Consider the following 21,932-nt stretch of genomic DNA (forward strand, 5'->3'; position numbering starts at 1 on the left):
TTTGCATAATATAATAAGTTCTTCACCGAAACCTCTCAGGACCTATACGAACGAGTAGGTAACTACACTAATAAGGTCGGTATTGTCAGACGCTGCCACCCTCACCCCAACTATTTTCTACAGCCTAAAGGAGATCAGTCAGGTCCTCATGAGTGTTTTGTATAGGTTCATGGTACAGAAAAAGGTTCAGACTACCACCGGGGTCATAAATCTACTCCTGGAAATGCCCACAACCCCCAGGAAAGCCTTGTCAGATATGTGAGCTTGGCCGCGGAAATGTTTAAGAATACGGCCCATCCATAAGCATCGTTGTGTGATTCGTTTAAGCATCAATTGGCCTTCCCTGAGGTTCGCGCTGCCTCTTAGGGATATAAAAGTTTGGTGGGAGAGGAAACCGGACCCGGGAATAAACTAGTCAACGCTAATGAGAAAGCAAAACGAGGCCCCAAAACACTCATTTGAACTAATAACTATCAAATGGAAGAAGAAAAAAAGGCAACAGAAATAGGAAGCAGCGGCAAAAGAAAGAAAAAAGAAGAAATAGTAGTGATGATTACCTCGTTGTTTTATGTGGGGAAAAACGAGATGGAAAGAAGATAATGTAAGGAAAGGAGAGAAAGGAGTAATGGCAGAGAGAGAGAGAGAGAGAGAGAGAGAGAGAGAGAGAGGAACTAGAACAAGCACAGCACCTCGTTACCTCTTACAAACACACACACACACACACACACACGCCTTCCATCACTCTCGCCCCTCTGCTCTTGGCGTGAGGTCGGGACATTGCTGTCCCTTACATCTCCCTCGCCTCCTGGAACTCCTGAACGCTTACAGGAGGGACCGCTGGGCACCAAGACAGCTGTGGGTACGTGAGTGGTGAGTGGAGTATAATGGAATGTCCCTCACACTCTTCCTCCATCATTATATCTCTCTTTTCTTTTCCTTTCTCTTTGTCTTTAATCTTTTTCGCTGTTTCTCTTTCTTTCTATTTCAACTTCTTCTTCCTTTTATTTCGGTCAGCATGGACTTAACTAGGTGACTGATTACCCTCGTAGTCTTCATCATTTTCTTAATTATATACTGCAGGTGTAATATAAGTATGGTATTAGCAACTTGTATAACTGTTTTGTCTGTGTATAACCTTTTTCCATTGATTACTGCTGGCACCATTTAGAGACAGTGGGATAAACACCTACTGCCGAGGTGGGAGATAGGTAGTTAAGGTAAATGGGTGATTGCGACGGTAGGAAGTAAATACTGATTGGGGCGTTATAACATTGTAGTTAACGAAATTATAGTTAGGTAAAATTAAGGGGAACTGCCAAGGTAGATAGTTAAGGTTAATGGGTGGTTGCGACAGTAGGAAGTAAATGGTGACTGTGACGTTAGAACAATGTAGGACTTTTAATGACACTATAATTAGGTAAAATCAAGGATAACTACCGAGGTGGGAGGTGGGAGGTGGGTAGTTAAGGTGAGTGGATGATTGCGACATTAGAACAGGGTAGGACTCTTGACACTGTCGTTAGGTAAAATTAAGGATAAGTTCCGAGGCGGGAGTTGGGTAGTTAAGGTGAGTGGGTGAGTGCGACAGTAGAACAGGGTAGGACTCTTGACACTGTCGTTAGGTAAAATTAAGGATAACTACCGAGGTGGGAGGTGGGTAGTTAAGTGGGTGATTGGGACGTTAAAATACTCCAGGACTTTTGATTAACGCAGCTATAGTTAGGTTAAATTAAGGATATCTTCAAACACATAGCAGATAAATTAAACATATTGATCGTAAATATCACCCAAGGAAGACCTGTGTAATTAGATGAATCATTGATAAAAGAATGTTGGGATTTATTACGTGTATGAAATCGGAGATGAGCACCGAGGCCACGCACAACTGTAGAGTATGCTGACCCCAACTTTACCTTTACTTAGAAATAAAAGCAACAGGCAGAGGAGAAAGGGGCCCCAAGGATGACCGTATTGCCTGCGATGCTTGTGTTGGGTGGATGTCTCGAGGCTTCATTCTAACGTCATGAATGTTGTAGTAGGTTAAAAGTATCTTAGAAGCTGCAGTGAGGACTTTGTAAACTTCGTGGTTGATATACTGTTATTATGAAGTGATAACTGTTTGTATCTTTGAGAATACATAGTGCTTTCATTTTTTCTCATAATAGATTCTGGGAATTAGTTTGTATAAAATATTTAGGGTCGTATTATAAGACATTTCGCCGCCCAAGAACACATATTTGACAAGACTTTCGTAGGAGTCGTGGACATTTACAGGGGTAGTTGTATGACCCTTCCTCTGTACCGTGAACCTAAAGAAACACTCATCAGCCCCGACTGTTCCCCTCTTTGATCTTTAGAAATAGCTGATGTGAGAAGCGGAAGTGTCTTAATACCGACCTTAGTCTTGTGTGTGCATACCCGTAGTGTCTTCAGGTCGTCTTGAGGGGCTCTGGTGATCAGCCTTAGCCTGTGATGTTTTGACACTAATGTGATGCTGTTATGTATATTTGCTCATGTACCAGATAGTTTCAGGGACTTCATTTTATAGCTGAGATCTGTATATAATATTTGTCTATAGCTCTGACAGCCTGTTGAGGGGATTCGTAGGTGTTCGTCGATGTTGATTCACATAATTATCACGATTTCATAATTCCTTTGCATTTATTGAAGGTACAAAAAATCACCCCCGACACTTCCCAAGGTTATCATTAAGGACAGTCATAGATAAGAGTTTGAGTATGATTATTACTTGCAGGTAGTGGTGTTGCCAGGGAATGGAGTGGTGACTTGAAGCGATACATGTAGCAGTCAAGCCGGAAAGACGTAAGAGCCCTTGAACATGGGCGTCCGCAGGGGGGGGCAAGGGGGGGCATTTGCCCCCCCCTGGAAAATAAAAAAATTGAAAAAATTACATGGAAAATACAAAATGCAGCCACGCACGAAGAAACACTGCTCCTATTAGTATTAGGATGTAACATGCTCCAAAGGAGCCTATGTAAAATTTAATTAAAATCCATAAGCTAGTTTAGCTGAAAATTAGCATGAGTTTTGTTAATGAAATAAAATGAAAGAACAGACTCTGTTACTTCTATGTCGATGCCTGTTTGTATCAGACATGCCTGAGCTCTGAACATCTCCCAGTCTGATTGGTTCATGTAGAGTTAATTCTTAATTGATAGAATAATGTAGTTGTTGTAAAATAATTTTTCCGAAATATTTGTTTTTCTTCAATTTTCTCTACCGGAGAAAATGTAACTGAGCTACTCTGTCAGATGAAAAAGTGCCACCATTTTGCATCTAAGCTCTTTCCTGGGAGCAAAATTTTTTCCAACGGAGAGGGGACACCTCCCCTCAGACCCCTCCCCCAGGACAGCAATCTCAGGAGTCAGGACAACATTGCCCCCCCCTGCATTTTTTTCTGCGGACGCCCATGCCCTTGAAGTTTATCCAGAAGTCCCAGCATTCAGTGATCTCCCAGGTGAAGGCATATAAGGCCTTAGGTATGATGGTGGTGCTTCTAGGAGACAAAGTGGCCCCAAGCACTTGAATGGATCTGATTATTGCTGATAGGTAAGTATATTCCTATCTAACTTTCATTGCTGATCACCATTCACTTTTGAGGTGGTCAGGGGATTTATCCACTCAAAAAGGGCAAACATAAATCTGCTCCGAGAATAGCATTATCATAAGCTACTGATAATTTTATTAATGCATTAATTAATCATGTCAACACAAATTTCGTCTGATCAAATAAATAAAAATGCCACTGCACCACAGGTGTTGGGCTCTGTTGAAACTTGCAAGCAGCATCAGTCTTCTATTATGCAGTTCTTTTATGCTAAAAATCGTGGTTTCTTATCTCTCAATGGGAGACTCACTGTTTGTTGGAGGTGGGTTTCACAATGTTGAAATCCCTGAGAATTATTCTGAAAACCTACGTCATCCCGTAACTTCAGCAGATGGTGACGTTAGCTTTTCTAACTAACGTCATTTTCCTCAAGGTCTTTAGCAATGTGAAACCAACATTTTTCTGTTAAGTTCAGAAAGTCCTCAAAAATGAGAGAACAGACGCCTATTTCAATTATAGAGGAACAGCACCACCAGTTTAGTTTGACATTGCTTATGATACCTTCAATTTGACCATAAAGAATGGTGGTGATGTGTCAATTTGGTTTACAGGCAGTCTTAAGTGACTATTGGTAAAACTAATATACTGGTGGAAATGTGAAATCATAGAATACTTTGAGGCTGCCTCACAAGTCAAGATGTTGTAAACCACAGTATGTATACATATGTACGTACTTGCTTTTAAAAGTATAAAGGTAAATAACAAAAAAAATTAAATATTACTTTTTATTAAGAAACTATATATAGTAAGACTTCACACTGGAAGGATTATTTGGACGGATTTGTTACCCATGTAACAAAAATCTGAAAATACTACTTATTAATAAACTATAAAACTACACAGTGGAAAGATCTTTTGGACGGATTTGTTACATGTGTGATGCTGCAGGTTTAACCAGTGTAAATTCATACACTCCTTCACAGTAAATTTATACATATGTATGTGGAAGTTAACATAGTACACAAAATGTTACAACCACTAAACACTTATTGTGCATGTTAATGTTGGGACATTTTGAAAAAGTTGGGAGAGGATGTGAAAGGAAACAGCATTGAAATGAGGTGAATATATCCCTGAGTAGTTCCCAAAGGCCCTTCTACAGTTGAACTGAGGAAGGCCAGGTGGTGACATCTCTACCAACCCAAGATGCATGGCCAACCTAACTTGCGAACTGAAGTTTCCAGCAGAGGAGGTCGTCACCTGGTGCTGGCAACTTGGGCATCTCTGATCGATTTGTATGCCTGCTTTTTGAGAGCAGACTAATCAGAGATGCCAGAGCAACTAACACCAGGCCACGACCTCCTCTTGGAAACTTCAGTCAGTCAGCGAGCTGACTTGACCGTGCATCTTGGCTTCATAGATGTGCTAGCACCGGGCCTTCCTCAATTCACCTGAAGAAAACCCTTTTTGAAACTACCAATTAGGAATATGCCCACTTCACTACAAGTATTTCTTTTCACCTCCTTTCCAACTTTACATGTAAACTGAAAGTTAATAAATCCTGTAATGTGTTGTATTTCAAGAAGTAGGAATGCAAGTCCTGAAAAAGCTGCCAACACAAGCTAATACTAAGATCAGGCCATCAGCCATATTTGGTAGACATGTTTTTGGTTTACATAGAACAAAGTGAACTAAAAACCAACTAACTTTTTCTACCACACACTAGTGAAATTGTAACAGCTGCACATCAGAATGGCCTAACATTATTTTTTGTTTCAGATAATACCCAGAACAGAAGATAGGCAGACCATTATGAGTAGTACAGCCCAGCTTGACCATTCACAGGGAGGGGAAGACTTGAAAGATTCTCCCAGTTCTTCCCAACATCAGGCAGACAGAACCTTTCCCTTTGCTGGGCTGAACAGACACAGGCAAGGATCTTCACTTGCACAGGTGTACATGTAGAGCCTTGGGGTGCATTTACACTAAACAAAAGCGAACTCTCCAGGTGGGAACAGATTATGGAAAAGTTTGTACAATATCCTCCCCTTAAATGGAATCAAGCTAGCTTAAGTTTATTAGTTTAGTGTAAATGCAACCTAATCACAGTAAGCCTCCCTTTGTCCATTTTCAGATCCAGACTCTCTCCCCCATTATTACCCAAAGAGATTTTTATCAGCTATGTACATTTTCATGATTCTTTTTATTAGTCGGACATTTTTTTACTCTACAAAGATCAACGGGTAATTTTTTAGTTTAAAAATATCTTACTCAGTTTTAAAATGGAAAAAAATGAGAACTTGTATGAAATTACTTGTAAGATTACTAAAATAGTTTGTAAATACTAATTTGAGACAAGAAACATTCCTTCCATATTAGTTTCAAGTGAACATCATAATTGGTTAGGAAAACTAAACTTAGTGACAGTTGACAAAGTGCCTCTTCGTCATCATTAACTTTCAGAATCCAAGCATGTGTATAGATAATGGTACTAATGAGAATCACAGTCCCTTCATCACTAGTAACCCTGAGGCTGCATTTACACCAAACAAAGTCCAGTCAGATCATGCCAAGGATTGGTTTAGTTTTTAGTCAAATTGGCTTTCATGGTGCGACGGATATGTGATCAATTAACCCTTAGACGGCAGCAGTATTTGAAGGGTAGCTCCCCCCAAAATGAATGGTCTATATAGAGTCACTGCCAACCTTAGGACCGTAGCATAAATATAGTTACACTGCATAATGGATGTTTTAACTATCGTCTATATATAGATTCTACCACAATCTGAAAATGTTATATTTCTGCCATACAAAACTGACTGAGAATATTGGACCATCTATATATAGTTCCACCACCATCTAAGGGTTAGTGGGGATCATACGCCCGGGGTTCAATGCTTCACTCACTTGCCGCCTCCACTCCCAACTGTACCCCCAAGCAAGCTCCACCCTGATATGTGATAATGACCACACTAATTTGCTCTTGAACAGGTCATATATTGTAGACTTACTACTACTTGGAATTACTTCTTGTGTAAATGCAGTCTCATCAAGGCAATAACCCGAGGCAACACACGAGCTTGTAAGTTCTCACATTTAATCAGCATGAGAAGTCTTCGTTTAGTCACAAGTTTTACCTTTGATTTCATGTTGCCTCAGGGAATTCCGGAGACTTTTACCTGTTCCATCACGTCTTCATCAGTAACTTCTGTAGTGGTAGATGTGCCTTGACAGTGGAATGTACATTTCTATTCTAACTTACAATCAGTCTTGTTGAGCAGCTTCTGAAATCATTACAGTAAAATTAATTACACAGCACATTTACTGATTATAAGCACAACTAAAACCTTTTATCACACAACTGCTATTATTACCACTGCATACTATATCAATCTAAAACACCTTTTGACTTCAATAAAAATCTAACAAGACTCACCAACTACTCCTATCACTAAGTGAGACTATGCTTTAGACACCTGCCCCTAAAATTCATAACTGTCAAGTCACACATGCTCCTGAATATAGGGTACAGGAGGGAGGGATTGAGAGCTTTGTCCCCAATCCCCCCTTAGCCATACTGAGCCCCAGAGCTGAGAGAAGACAACTCTACAACTGTAGGCTGCATGATATGACCCCCAGTATGTTCCACTGTCAATCTTTCCTTATCCCCCACTTTCAAGTGTCTTAATACCAAACTCCTTTCACACTAACATCAGACTATATTACAGATTCAATCCCAGGGACTTGCCAGCTGTGTCAGTGTTGCCAGAGGTACCCAAGTGAGGCGAGGACCAGCGCCGCCACCGCCACACCACTTGAGGTGATGGAAGAGGAGCCATTGCAGCTGTCGGAGGTGCAATAACACTCCTCCCAGTACACCCCATTAGGATCCAGGCCCCAGTTGCACATGTTGGTGACGCCCGTTTCTGTCACAGAGGAACACCGTCGAATCACCGTGCGCCAGCGTCCATCCCCTGTGGAACAGGAAAGTGAGGATTGGGAAGATAATAGAAAGAGCAGGTCAAGGATGTGCTGTATCATCAACGAATGATTCAACTTATCTGTACAAGTATATGTAGTCATTAACAAACTGTCTATATAGTTTTTAATAAAGCCAATTTCATCACATAGCTACTTTTTATCCTTCGTACCTTACAAAAGATCGAAAGATTGTGAGTGAAGGTAGTTAGGGGCATCTGCTATAACTGCACGTGGCCTCAGTGCTCATTTCTGTCCCATTGGCCCTCAAGCCTCTGGTGGATGAGAACCCATTACCCGGAGACACAAGGCAAGTGGAACAACTGAATTACCTCTGTTTATCTAACCCCAGGTACCCATCTAATATACATCCCAAAAGGGAAAGTGAACACAGCTAGGTGAGGTGCAAGCCAAGTGATCAGACAGGATTTAAACACAGGTCCATGGGTTTGTAGCTACGCATGCTAACCACTAATTACACCTCCATGGTGAAGTTGTTAGCACACACAGCTATAAATCTACAGGCCTGAATTTGAATTCCAGCTCGAACAGTTGGTGCACATCCCACCCAGCTGTTCATCCTCCCTTTCGGGTTGGTCGATGTATGGGTACCTGGGGAAGGTAAACTGTAGTAACCTGAAAATACACTTTCCTTGTCTACTGAGGTAATGGATTCTCGTCCACCACAGGTCCAGGGCACAATGACAGAGATGAGCACCACGGTCACACACAGCTATAGCGTATGCACTCGAATATACCTTTTACTATGCTAAACACTAGAGCACAGAGGAGCTAAGAAGTGAGCCTCATAAATCAAGACACAGAGACAGAATGCTCGAGATATTCTAATGATTAAAAATAAGAAATGAGCACAAGCAAGTTATAAGAGCTATTTCCTCTCTATTCCCTCCTAAGGAAAATCATTATATGGGTATTGTTAACCATTGGGTTATGTTCTTGGAAAAGCAATCATGAAGGAAAACGGTTGTATAAAGAATACAAGGTTTAACTTATAGGGATGTGTTCCTGGATTCTTTTATCAAGTGGCCTAAAACCACTAATAGGTGATACTAATGGTATTTCATATATCTAAATCATTGCCAAAGTGAATATAAACACATTGCCTCAACATTTGCATAAATAAATACATGACACAGCATAAAGACTAAGCATATGATAAAAGCATGCCAAATGGATCATGAAGACAGCAAAGATAATTAAAGGCAGACTTTCATAAGAGCGAACTATCACAAAATGAGCCATCGTAAAGCAAAGACAACCCATATCTGAATAAAAGAACAAGGACCAAGATAAACAAGGACTCACAGATAAACATTCGCGGCGACTGCTTGGTAATCTTGACGCAGAAGGTGCCGGGGGTGACAGACTCTTCCTGCAGGCAGTCAACCGGAATGTCGCTTGCTCGTCAAAGGGCTCAGATGCCCACACAGGTCCTTGCCCTTGGGGTCCTCATCGGTGGAGCACTGGTAGCACTTGATGGCCCCACCTAAGCAGGGAAGGAACAATGTAATTACTGTGTTATATTGTTGGCCTATGAAATAAAAGTATATACTTCCTATACCCAGTCACCAGCAGGCACACCTTAGCCTCACACTAATTAATTGTCAGAATGTGAAGTTCAGCTCTGCCATCCCAAAATACAATATATGCCTTCATAATAAATGTTAAAAGGCCAAAATACATGACCTTTAACTAATATTAAGGTAGAAATGTTAAGAAACACACAAAACCGAACATAGCCATGATATCACTTATATGTAGGAGACGGTCAGGGCGGCAGCTGTGGTCTTGGGTGCAGCGGTAAGGTTTGGATATGTTGGGTTTGCTTATATTAGGTTAATTCAGGCTTAGTTTCAAGCCTTGTGTGCCTTCATATTATGGTAAAAGGTCATGTATTTTTGCCTTTCAACCATAATATGAAGGTGTGAAGGTATTTTGAGGTGGCAGAGCTAAACAACACATTTACCAAGGGTTCTCAGCTGCACACACTGGCCTACATAAGAACATAGGAAGCTGCAAGAGGCGGGTGGCCCTCGAGGCAGCTCGAATCCCCCACTACTCACGATGGGTGAGGTGTAGTTTCAGGGGTTACAGGTAGAGGCTTGATCCTCGTTATACCGGCGGTACTAGGCACGCACCAATACCCTGTCACCTTACTGCACACACCTCACTGCCACCTGTCGTCCTCATCCATGTAGCTATCCAGTCTACTCTTAAAACAAGCTATTGTCCCTGCACTAACTATGTGATTGCTGAATCTATTCCGTTCTCCCACCACCCTATTACTAAGCCAATGCTTGCCTATATCTCTCCTAAATCTATATTTTTCTAATTTAAATCCATTACTGCGAGTTCTATCCTGCTGGCTAATTCTCAGTACTTTACTTATATCGCCTTAGTTGTAACCCTTGACCCATTTGAATACTTCTATCAGATCTCCCTGCACTCTTCGTCTTTCTAGTGAATGTAAGTTTAGATGTTTCAGCCTATTTTGATATGGGAGGTTCCTCAGCCCCTGAATCATTTTGGTCATCCTCCTCTGAACTGATTCTAGTAAGTTGAAGTCCATTTTGTAGTGTGGGCACCAAAACTGGACAGCATAATCTAAGTGTGGCCTAACTAACGCTAAATAGAGTCGGAGGATGACCTCTGCACTCCTGTTGGCCTGACACTTTAAATAAAAATATCACCGACGTCCTCAGCAAACACAACTTGGCTCACACTTAGTAACTAAACCTAGCACAGGAATCCACTCCCAGGTGAAGGGCATTACCTGTGTACCTGCAGATCAAGGTGTAGCAGCCTCTTCTCCTCAGCCCTTCCCACCTGCACCACACCTCACCTGCCCTTCACTTTTTTTTTTTTTTTTACAACAAAGGAGACTGCTCAATGGCAACAGAAAGTGTAGAAAAAAAATCCCGCTACTCACCGCTCCCATAATAGACAAAATTAAAGAGTGGCCAAAAGAGAGGTCAATTTCGGGTGGAGAGGAGGTAAAGTCTTATACTATCCCAAAAACACATATAAGCCATCAAAACAGTCCCCTCTCAGTCCCAGGTGGAGGGCATTACCTGTGTCCCTGTATAAAGGTGTAGCGCCATCCCTAGACCCCTTCTCAGTCCCTCACACCTGTACCACACTTCACCTGTCCTCCTGCACCCCGGCAACACACTTAAGTAACAAACCCTGGCCCCTCAACACACTCCCAGGTGAAGGGCGTTACCTGTGTACCTGTGCTGTAAAAAAAAATTAAGCCATCCCTGGACCCCTTCTTAATCCCTTCACACCTGTACCACACCTCGCCTGGCCTCCACCTGTCCTCTCCTACCCCGGCAACACACTCAAGTAACAAACCCTGGCCCTTCAACACACTCCCAGGTGAAGGGCGTTGCCTGTGTCCCTGATAAAGGTGTGGCGCCATCCCTAGACCCCTTCTCAGCCCCTCCCACCTGTACCACACCTCACCTGTCCTCTCCTACCCCGGCAACACACTCAAGTAACAAACCCTGGCCCCTCAACACACTCCCAGGTGAAGGGCGTTACCTGCGTACCTGAGAACCAAGGCGTGGCGGCATCCCCATATAGACCCCTTCTCAGTCCCTCCCACCTGTACCACACCTCACCTGGCCTCCACCTGTCCTCCTGCACCTCCAGCCACACTCACCCACTGCCACGAGGCCCAGCAGCAGCGCCGCGGGGAGGAGGGACGCCACGGTCATCCTGCCGAGGTGTTGCTTCACGGGTGTTGTTGTTGTTCAAGCGGGCAGTGTCGCACCTGTCCTCCAGGCGGCGCTGGTGGCGGGGCGGCGCTGCAGGTGCCAGGTGCTTCAATCCTTGCTTTAATCCGTCACTCGCTACACCGGAAAAGGATAGAAAAAGTGTGAATAAGCCTGGACCGTAACCAGATCTGTACAATGAGGAGGAGTTCAGTAAACGTGGACCTTCCAAGCCACTTGAAGGGGCCGAGCGGCGAGCGACGCGAGTCAAGTCGGCTGAGGGCTCGGCCGGCGGGGTTTTGAAAATGACCCTTTAACTATAATATAAAGGCGGGTATGGTATTTTGAGAAGGCAGAGCTAAATACACATTTTCCAAGAGTTTTCAGCTGCACGCACCGGCCTCACACTTTAATAAAACTAGCAGACGGCCTTGCTTTTTTTTTCCGCTACAAACTGAACTCCTCGTCCTAGTTTCTCGTTTTGACTTTCTCAGAAAGTGGACCTTTTAGCAGGGGGAGGGTCATCCGACTCCCCCCCCCCCCTTGTTTTAAATCATTTGTCTGGTGTATTGTTTAAGAAATGACACATTTATGGCTATTTGGTGTCCTCTACTGAATGGTTTCCTCTCCTTCCTCCTGTCTCAACCACTGCAGTACTTTCCTTCCCTTCCTTCCTCTTCTAAATCCCTCAAAATTCTGAAATCACATGTCACTTTCTCAGTGATTTGCTTCCTCACATCTATAAATGCATCCTCTTCCTCTTTCTCCCATGTATCTCACTCATCATTTCTCTATCTCGTCATCCTCCCTCTCTCACACCTATTATGCATAAATCATCTTCCTCTGTTTCCCATGCTTCACTCACATTTTCTCTCACCTTCAAAACATGCATGGGGGCAGGAATTCTAATAAGCTCCTTCACCCGTAGGTGTTATCTCTCCTTATCACTCAACAAATAAGATAAGGGCAACGGTTTCAAGCTAGGAGGAATTTAATATAACTCACCCACAGAAACGATCAAAAACCTCGGGAATTAATGAAATAATGTATCCCATTCCCGCATACGAGAGTTGACTAATGCGGCGGGAATGAATAGGTCATGATACTGATTAGATAATGGCGTCCTATATTTGTGTGTGTGAATGTGTATGTGTGATGAAGGCACCAGCTCAAAGATAAAGCTCCCTGTCAGTGCTTAGTAAAGCCATCTACAGCTAACACCTCGTCACCCTCCTCTACATCTTCCTCTCTTTGCATACAACACACACAGGTACGTATATGCGATACACACCCATGACAGTGCTATCCATAGTCTGTTTATACCCTTAGGTTTTATACATAAGGCAATTCAGGGGCTTTTCGGGGCTCAGAGATTGGTGTTCTCAGGCTCTTCCACCCGTCACATCAGTTACTTCCTACGGTCGAAAAGTAGATCAATCGGGGTCTAATGAATGTGTTTTTGGGTTCATGGTACAGAAGAGTGATCAAACTACCACCAGGGTCATAAAACTACCCCTGGAAATCCCCGAAACTCCTATGAAAGCCTTGTTAAATATGTATGTTTGGACACAATAATGTTTAAGAAAATGATCCTCTATCCGTGCAGTAGGAAATATTTTAGTACGAGTAGGGAGTCAAATAGTGATGTGCCCTGTAGGCCCTAAGAGGGGGCTGGGCAGTGCTTCCTTATGGACCCTGTGCCCCCTTGTACTACCATTTAAAATTACCTTTGACTCAATCCAGCAAAAAAACAAAATTGAGTGTTGGCAGGAAATGAATGAATGCTGCAAGGGATTGTGTGGATGAATAAGGCAAGGCGTGTACGAGGATAAAGTTGAAAGCAAATGTAGTCAAGACCAACGTAATTGCATCTGAAAAGGCAAGAGAGTGGGTATTATCCTTATTATTGAAGTCCATTAAAGGGCATCAGGGGAAAATAAAAGTTGATATAGGGCCGTATTACAAGTCAAATTCGAGAAGTTTCGGGTCTCTACAAAGGTCAGTTTAGGGGCCGTACTACAAGTCCAATCAGAGAATTTTCGGGTCTCTACAAAGGTCAGTTTAGGGGCCGTACTACAAGTCCACTCAGAGAAGTTTCGGGTCCATACAGAGTTCGGGATGAATAACTCTTTAGGGACCAAAACTTATCGGATTGGACTTGTAATAAGGCCCCTAAACCGACCTTTGTAGGGACCCGAAACTCCTCGGATTCGACTTGTAATACGGCCCATAGACCCATACAGAGACCCCTCGATGAGCAGACATGAATATGAAAAATAAAAGACATTAACAGTAAAGTATAAGGTACACCCGGGACATAATAAGGCCAGTGTGAAAGCCGGGTTGCCACAAGAATGAAAAAAAAATTTGGGGGGGGGAAATCAATACCTGATATGAGTTAACAGGCGGGTGTAGTGCGTGTACAGAAGATTAACAAAACATAATAACTACGCAATACCTTTCAGTAACACTCTCAATAACACCCACCCACTTGCATACAGGTATCGGCGCTATGGAACACGATTCTGCAGCGGTAATAGCGGAGACGAGTGCTGGAGGTGGAGGAGGGGGTGAGCAGGGTGAGTGAGTCCAGTGCAGTCGTACCATACTTGCAGTTCCTCTCTTTCAAGAATAGAATCTGTACCTGTCCTGTGGGGTGAAGAATTACGATGATACACTTCTCTTGCTCTGACCAATAACTAAGAAAGATAACGTAATATAACCTCAAAACTGTTCTTTCTTACTTCTATATTATTCTCAGGAGAAAGTGTAGGCTATATATTCCTACTATTATTACTATTGCTATACTATTACTTAACAAATACTAGTGAAATCAATGAGAAAAAAATATACTTGAGGCAGACGTGAGTTGCAAGCCACCATAATTGTCTTTCCTATCAAAATGTCCTTTTTTACTCATTTTTATACATAGGAGAAAGCGTAGCCTATATATTCCTACTACTGTTACTATTGCTACTAATGCTAAACCATTAATGCTAAAACTGATGCCAAACGCGATTGTAAACCACCATAATTGTCTTTCCTATCTGAATGTCCTTTCCTACTTCTTTATATTCCCAAGAGAAAGTGTAGCCAATATATTTCTACTATTGTTACTATTGCTACTAATACTTAACCACTACTACTGAAATAGATGCTAGAAGAGAAATTACACTTAGCCAAACGTGATCGTAGCCTAGCACGCTTGTCCTTTCTTGCTCCTATAAATTTCTGAGACAAAGCGTAGCCTGTGTTATGAGGTGACTTTTGAGCTTAACTCTTGTTCTCTTGCCGACAGAGTCTCTTCAGGCGGAACTGGAGAAACTGGAGACCGAGAAAAGGAAACTGGAAAAGAGACTGCAGGTAAGACTCTCTCTCTCTCTCTCTCTCTCTCTCTCTCTCTCTCTCTCTCTCTCTCTCTCTCCCCCCCCACAGCTTCATTCTTCCTTTCATCCCTTCCTTTGGTTACATATGGCAATAATAATACTCGTTTTCCCAACCACTAGTTAGGACGGACTTGTATATCCTCTGTATATTTCTTCATCTACAGAGCTAAGCATTAGTGGCATAAGTGAATACGGTATAGCCTACACGATGGTACACATTGATATATGGAGACTACGTGAGACCTTGGTAGCTCGTGATAACTAGCCATTCATCATCTGCTCTTCCCGTCCTTAAAGGCATTCAGGTTCCATTCTACTTTGGGTCGTATTGGCATTAAACGACTAATCTAATTATCTTGTTTCATTCATATATTGCCTTGTTGATAGATTAGTTCTCGCCTCCATTCATTAAGTTATTCAGCTTCCCTATCAGACTTTCGATCATATTTGCTCCATTCACCCACTGTCCTATTCACTAACTAGTTCTCACATTTAACCTTCCTGAACCTGATTCTATAATAACTAGTCACTGATCATCTCTTCATCCCATCTATAGAGTCATTCATGCTACCATATCAAACTTTGGATTATATTTGCATTAACTACATAACTACTCATTGTTGCGTTCGCCCACTACCCTATTCATTAGCTATTTTTTTCCTCTTGTCCTTCCTGAGCTTGAATTCCATGATAACTAGTCACTTATCATCTCTTTTTAACATCTATAAAGCCATTCAACTTCCATATCAGACTTCAGTATTTGCATTAACTTTATAACTACTTAATTCGTTTCGTTCGCCCATTGTCCTGTCTGTCCATTAACTCGTTCTGTCTTCTTCCTGAACCTGAATTTTACGAGAACTAGTCACTCATCATCTCTTCTTCCCATCTATAAAGTCTTTCAGCTTCCAAACTTCAGATCATATTCGCATTAACTACTTCATAACTACTTAATTTGTTTCGTTTGCCCACTGTCTTCTCCATTAACAAGCTCTGTCTTCTTCTGAATTCCACAATAACTAGTCACTCATCATCTCTTCTTCCCATCTATAAACTCATTCAGCTTCCATATCAAACTTCAGATCTTATTTGCATTAACTACATAACTACTCTATTTGCTCCACTCGCCCACCACCATTAACTCGTTCTCGCCTATCACCTAAATAAATAAACACGTAAATCCAACCCGCAGGAGACGAAGGAGGTACTGGTGTGTCGCGTGTGCCTGGACCGCCCCGTGGCTGCCGTCTTCATGCCCTGCGCCCACCTCAGCACGTGCGTCACCTGTTCCACCTCCCTCACCACCTGCCCGCTCTGCCGCTCCCCGATACACTACGCTGCCAATGTCATCCTCTAACAAACGCACCCAACCCTCCAACTGTGTGATCTTCCTTCGCTCCTTCTCTCGCATAATTTTATCTCTTACCTGTAATGCACTAACCTTTCCTGTATATCGATCCTTCTGTCATTCTTTTGCATATACGGCTCACCTAATACTAATCTTAGGTATCCCATTCTTCCACTGTGACCTTCCTTCCCTCCTTCTCTCGTGCATCTCTTGCCTGTTACCTCTAATCACTTATCTGTCCTCTCTGTTTTCCTTTCTGTTGTTCTTTTGCATATACGTCTTAGCTATTAACCCTCTACGGCATCCCATTCGTCCATTATGTCCCCTTTCTTCTGCTATTCTCTCGCTGCTCTTGCCTATTACCTCTGCTCAATCCACTATCTCCTTTTCTCGTCCTCTTTTCATCTTGTGACGCCATCGATCTTGTGATAATGGCCCCCCTTTCTGTTGCTCTCTCGTATGCCTGTTGTCTGTTACCTCAAAACATTCCAGTGTCTCTTCTCGCATCCTCGTTTCATTCGGTATAACGCCTTAGATCATGTAATTCACCAACGTAACTTTTCCACCTAATCACCTCTCTTCTTTCACCCCTATTTCATCTTGTAACCCCTTCGATATAGTCATTCTCTAATGCAACTGTTACCAATTCACTCCTTTTAAACTCCTACGTGCTTTTTATCGGTCTATTTATGCCTCAACTTCTAACCCCCGCCCCTGTCTCTTTTATCATCCTCAGCTCATCCTGTAATGCCTGACCTTGGCTCCTCTTGGCTATACGTATTCCCTTTGCATCCTATTTACGACGCAGCTCTTGTACTGGATGCGTGTACAGTGTTATAAACGTCTAAGTTTGTATGATTGTAGGAACCATTATATACCTACTGGATATAATCAATGACAATACTTTCCTGTCTATGGGCCACTCGTGTTTGTTAGTCTCATGTATCAGATTGGTGCTACTTACTCTTAAAGCTGTTAGAGAAATGGCAATCTTGTAGCTATTTAACACTTGAATGATGAGTGACTGACGTAGCCTTAGTGTGTGTGTGTGTGTGTGTGTGTGTGTGTGTGTGTGTGTGTGTGTCATAAAACAAAATCAAATGAATTTTTTTCTAATAATGTCACCTCCATAGAAAGGATAATAAATCAATGGGTATAAGCTATATATTACTGATGTTACCTATAACTTAATCTCGTATTTACTCAAATATATGTCAACATAATCTTCGGAATTGTGAATAAAGTTTAAACGACCAAAAGAGATTAAAGTTTATTTCTTTCAATAGATGCCTCTGTTCATATATGTATAGATAAATATGCATCTCTTATATAAGACCATCACACACATAAATAAACTCTTATGTACAGTACAAAGCAACATGAATATTTGGCCTCTGGTCTGACGGCCGTGGTGGGGACAGGCGGCCGCGGAACACGCTTGTGCTTTTTGGAAACACCCCCGGCAAGGCTCCGTGGCACGCCCCAGCCGCGGAACACACTAGTGCTTTTTAAAACTGACGCAGCACGAACCACTCAGCGTACATTGTATTCTTCAGTATGTAATATATTTGGCAGGCAAAGGGCGATAACTTACTAAAATGTTCAAACCGCAATTAATATTAAAGTTTGCTGAAATTAGCCTGAAAACAGCCTTCAATTTGAAGTAACAAAGTCCTCAACTTAGGAGAGGATGGCCAGCACGACCTCGCCCTCAACATCAACCGCCGGCACTGAAGACATGGACAAAATATATCCTGCCAATATACAGACTCCGCTCTGGGATCATCACACATTTACAAAAATAATTTCCATCATACTTAAAGCGTTACTTTTAAGAAGAAACTAAATTCATTAAAGTCCAGCATTACATGCAGACTTGCACCACTTGTCTGCGTGTGGCTTCACATCCAGAGAAGAACTCACACCAAACACTTAAAAGTCTCCAAACAGTCAACACATACAGTACAATGCCTTAATCTGCTTTATATATACGGGTAAGTATGACTTGTTTGCCCGTGAGCAGTGCCACGGGTTTCTTCCTTCCTTCCTTCAGCTCAGCTTGGACTAGGAAGAAAAATGCAAGGGATACTAACAAGGCCAGGAGAGTACATTGCCGGGCGCTGCGGCCATCGGCTGCCTTGGACCATAAAGTTAGATCTACTGATGCATCAAAATGTATACATACTGTGGAATGCATAGAAGGGATAGTGCTGCATAAATTAGTACAGTACAACATAGTTATGATAGAACCAATAGATCCCACGAAGGGAAAATGGTACTAGCATGCTAAATAGTTCTACTTAACGAAACTTTGATCACTAGATGCACCCTTGGCGGGGATGCAGAACGATACACAACTTTGACAGACATAGAATCCAAAAGTATCTATTGGGATGGAGCCGAGTCGAGAAATGCTCTCCCTGATCTTCTTGGCACTTGATGTGATTTTCTCCTTATCAGCAATGTCTTACAAACACTAGGGAATCTAGTGAAGGCTCATTGAAATTTTAACTAATGAAGTCTTACTTTCCAATGTTGGTTCCAGGGACTGTATTTAAATAGGTAAAAAATAAGACCGTTCTGGTGTTTAAAATACATGAGCAATTATGTTAAGGTAACGTTACTGCATCAGCAACACTTCAACCCAGTTTTGGGTCTTCTGACTACAGCAGGAACTGTTTGAAGATGCTCAGGTTTTCTTTACACATCCTCCACCAGATATACACTGTGTCTATTAGTCTGGCACTGCGCCATTATGAGCATTTGTGGAGCAGGACAATTATCGTCAACAAACACCAACCAATGAGGTAAACCATAATAAAAAAAACTGACATTCGGTCACACACACACACACACACCACAATCACTCTTAGCAGCTGCGCAGCATCTGTTGGGCATATGATTACACAAGCTGCTGTTCATTAGTCTGGACTTCGTCTCACTTCCACAAAAAAATATGCATATTTTGCTAGAGGCAAAGAAGCTAGGCAAAGAAGAGACAATTTCAGATACATTGCCTTCCAACAATCCAATATACTCTAGTTCCCAGTGAATTACGCTTTGGAAGAACATTACAAAATCACTTCTGAACGCTGAACCGTATTTCATATTTGCAGGGAGTAAACGGTGCTATCAAGTCTTATTGCCTAGCGCTTGGCCAGTATCCACTTATGTCATTAAAACTATTATTGATTTTTATCCTGAGGCTGTATGTCCAAGCGTCTGTACACCCCCAGCCCGGCCCGACACATTCATACACAACACCCACGCCGTGTATGCCCCCCACCCCACCCCTCTTCCGCCTGTAACCCTACAATCAACAGGAGGAGAGGATAACCAGACTTCAGCATATCAGTGAAGTATGCAGACAGTATACATACAAATCCACGAATACTCTGCTATTGAATGAATGATTTAAACAAATGTCCCTTGACAGCACAAGTATATACATGCCCCTGTTAGCACACCACCACCACCTCCTCCACCCACCCAAGACAGCCACCATGATCTAACTATCCTGTTTTCAGCATCCCTCCCTAAGCTAAAATAAACAGTATGGGAAAGACCTCGTGAAGAGCATTAAGACTTTTAGTGCAGTAGATATGTAGCAAAATGAGGCCAAGATGTTCACTTTCGGAAGAAAGCATGAAAATTTGTATGTGGGGGGTTTTGAGTATGCTGAATCCATTTCTAACCGGATCCAAGTTGGCAAACCAAGGGATCCCGCTTAAAATCCAGAAATCCAAGATGGCCGCCCTGCGTATTGCCGATTTTGATATTTCGTTGTAACTTTGCTGCTATTTGACATAGAAACATGATCTTGGTGCCGATTTATAGGTTTTTAAGGTCAAGGAATTCAATGAGATGCCTTAAAATACCATAAAATGTGGTTGGAACAAAATGCAAGGTAGCTGTTTATGATTATTCTAATGTTTTATTTCGTTTTCAGAACATGTGCTATTAATCTTATTATTTCTTTCATTTCCAGAATTGGTCATTAATTGAATAATTTTTGTTAATTTCGAGAACATTAATCTGATTATACTCATATTGTATGACTAAAACATAAATATCTGATGTAGATATGTAGTCAAACAATATAGATATCTCGGTTACATAAATGTAACAAATTTCTCTTGCTTGCGTAACCAAGCATACAATTCTTACAAGGTGGAAGTTGAGTCAGAAGCAAATCCAGCGATGCCATTCAATGACTGGTGCACACTCATGGAGACTCAGCATCCCCAGTTTCGATACTGGAGCAAAACCTTCATCCTTGAAGTTCTCTTCCTTCAGTTCATGCAATCACAGCGCGAAGGAAACTTTGAGCTATACATTAGCACCCTGGGGAGAATAGTGCCTTGGATGTTTGCCATGGATCACTTCCACTATGCCAAGTGGTTACCAGTTCACGTGCGAGATTTGATGCAGCTACAACATGAATGCCCAACTGTTTACCAAGAATTCAGAGAAGGTAAGTTTGTAACCCAAAAGACCACCCATTGCTTCTCCATGATGGCACATGACCATGTGCATGAGCAGCTTAATGCTGTGCTGAAAGGAGATGGTGGGATAATTGGCATCACTGAAAACGAATCAGCTCTCAAGCGATGGTTGATTGCTGGTCCTGAGATGGCCAGGATCATACATGATGTTGAAGTGACCCTATCTCAGAAGAAAACCCATGACAACCGACATCATGAACAAACATTAACCACACAAAAGAGATTTGCCTCAAATGTACAAAGCGTGATAGATGTTATGAATGAGCTTAAGGTAATCCCTTCACAGAAACGAGCAACGATCTCCTCACACTGGACACAAAGGTCATCATGGCCGACGAAGTCGTCAAAAACATCTCAGAAGCAGAGGAAATAGGAAAGAATCAATACAAAACATTTGTTGAATTGCGGCTTGTGAAAATGGAGAAGCCACTCTATGAAACTGTTCCAAAGAACAATCTTCAATTGTTCAAGTATGGAGAGCGGAAAGTGCCCTCAAAGATGAAGTCCAAATTGTCAAACATGAAGAGTGACCTGCAACTATTTTCTAGAATGTACATCTCTTGCCAAGCACGAAATGGAGACATGGACGTCTTCTTCCAGCATGAGAACCACTCTTGGCCACCGTCTCTGGCTGAAAATAACATGATGCGACTCGGAGAAAAAGCTGATTTGCTGAAGTGCTTGGAGCCACTAGCCCAACGCCCACAGTACACACCTGATGTGGATGTGAAGATCTTTGACGGGGCTGCTCTCGTTCACACATTGGATCCGAAGACTGCCACAACAAGCGTGAAAACATTCAAAGACTATGCAGAGTGTGTTTCTTCCATATCTCACGAGGCAGCTTGTACATGTTGCACGAGTAGATGTTGTGTGGGATGCCTATAAGGCCGACAGTCTCAAAGCCCACACCAGAGAGGGCCGAGGTACTGGAGAAGCTCTTCGGGTTTCCGATAAACACGACTTCCACATAACTGGAAAAGCTTCTTGCGTGTTGACAGGAACAAGACGGAGCTCTTCAGATTTCTAGCCACTGTTATCGAATCTGAATCAACAGTGAGAGGAAAATGCTGGTCACAACGAAAGGTCAGAGTGTTGCCTCTTCTGCAACACTTGATGCTTCTGGGCTTCAACCATGTTCACATGAAGAAGCAGACTACCGAATGATGCTTCACTGCTTCCATGCCTACAGAAGTGGCATGAAGAGGATCATGGTGCACGCTACTGACACGGACGTCTTAGTTCTAGCCATTGTGACTACAAGCAAAATGGAAGACTGTGAAATTTGGTTAGCTTTTGGTCATGGTGCACACTTTCGCTATATTGAGCACATGCCATTGCCAGTGAGCTTGGCAATGATTACTGCAGAGGCCTCCCATTCATGCACGCCTTTTCAGGGTGTGACACGGT

The 21,932-nt window shown here is 42.4% G+C and overlaps 1 protein-coding gene and 1 pseudogene across 1 annotated transcript; one reads left to right on the forward strand and one right to left on the reverse strand.

Annotated features, from left to right (window-relative positions):
- Nucleotides 1-4,339: 4,339 nt before the first annotated feature.
- On the reverse strand, nucleotides 4,340-13,917 carry LOC126991003 (uncharacterized; annotated as a pseudogene).
- On the forward strand, nucleotides 12,265-17,091 carry LOC126991004 (baculoviral IAP repeat-containing protein 8-like). The gene is made up of 4 exons (XM_050849683.1): nucleotides 12,265-12,553; nucleotides 13,785-13,862; nucleotides 14,582-14,646; nucleotides 15,862-17,091. Exons 2-4 carry the CDS (start codon nucleotides 13,796-13,798, stop codon nucleotides 16,024-16,026), a joined length of 297 nt encoding a protein of 98 aa, XP_050705640.1. The 5' UTR covers nucleotides 12,265-12,553; nucleotides 13,785-13,795; the 3' UTR covers nucleotides 16,027-17,091.
- The last annotated feature ends 4,841 nt before the right edge of the window (nucleotides 17,092-21,932 follow it).

Source organism: Eriocheir sinensis, unplaced genomic scaffold (genome assembly GCF_024679095.1).
Source record: "Eriocheir sinensis breed Jianghai 21 unplaced genomic scaffold, ASM2467909v1 Scaffold23, whole genome shotgun sequence".
Classification (NCBI taxonomy): Eukaryota; Metazoa; Arthropoda; class Malacostraca; order Decapoda; family Varunidae; genus Eriocheir; species Eriocheir sinensis.

Excerpts from the sequence above, each read along its gene's own strand:
- LOC126991004 (XM_050849683.1), top strand. The coding sequence starts at position 13,796 with ATGGAACACGATTCTGCAGCGGTAATAGCGGAGACGAGTGCTGGAGGT. Across the intron at positions 13,863-14,581 it reads TGGAGGAGGGGGTGAGCAGG|AGTCTCTTCAGGCGGAACTG; the intron begins GTGAGTGAGTCC and ends TCTTGCCGACAG. Across the intron at positions 14,647-15,861 it reads AACTGGAAAAGAGACTGCAG|GAGACGAAGGAGGTACTGGT; the intron begins GTAAGACTCTCT and ends TCCAACCCGCAG.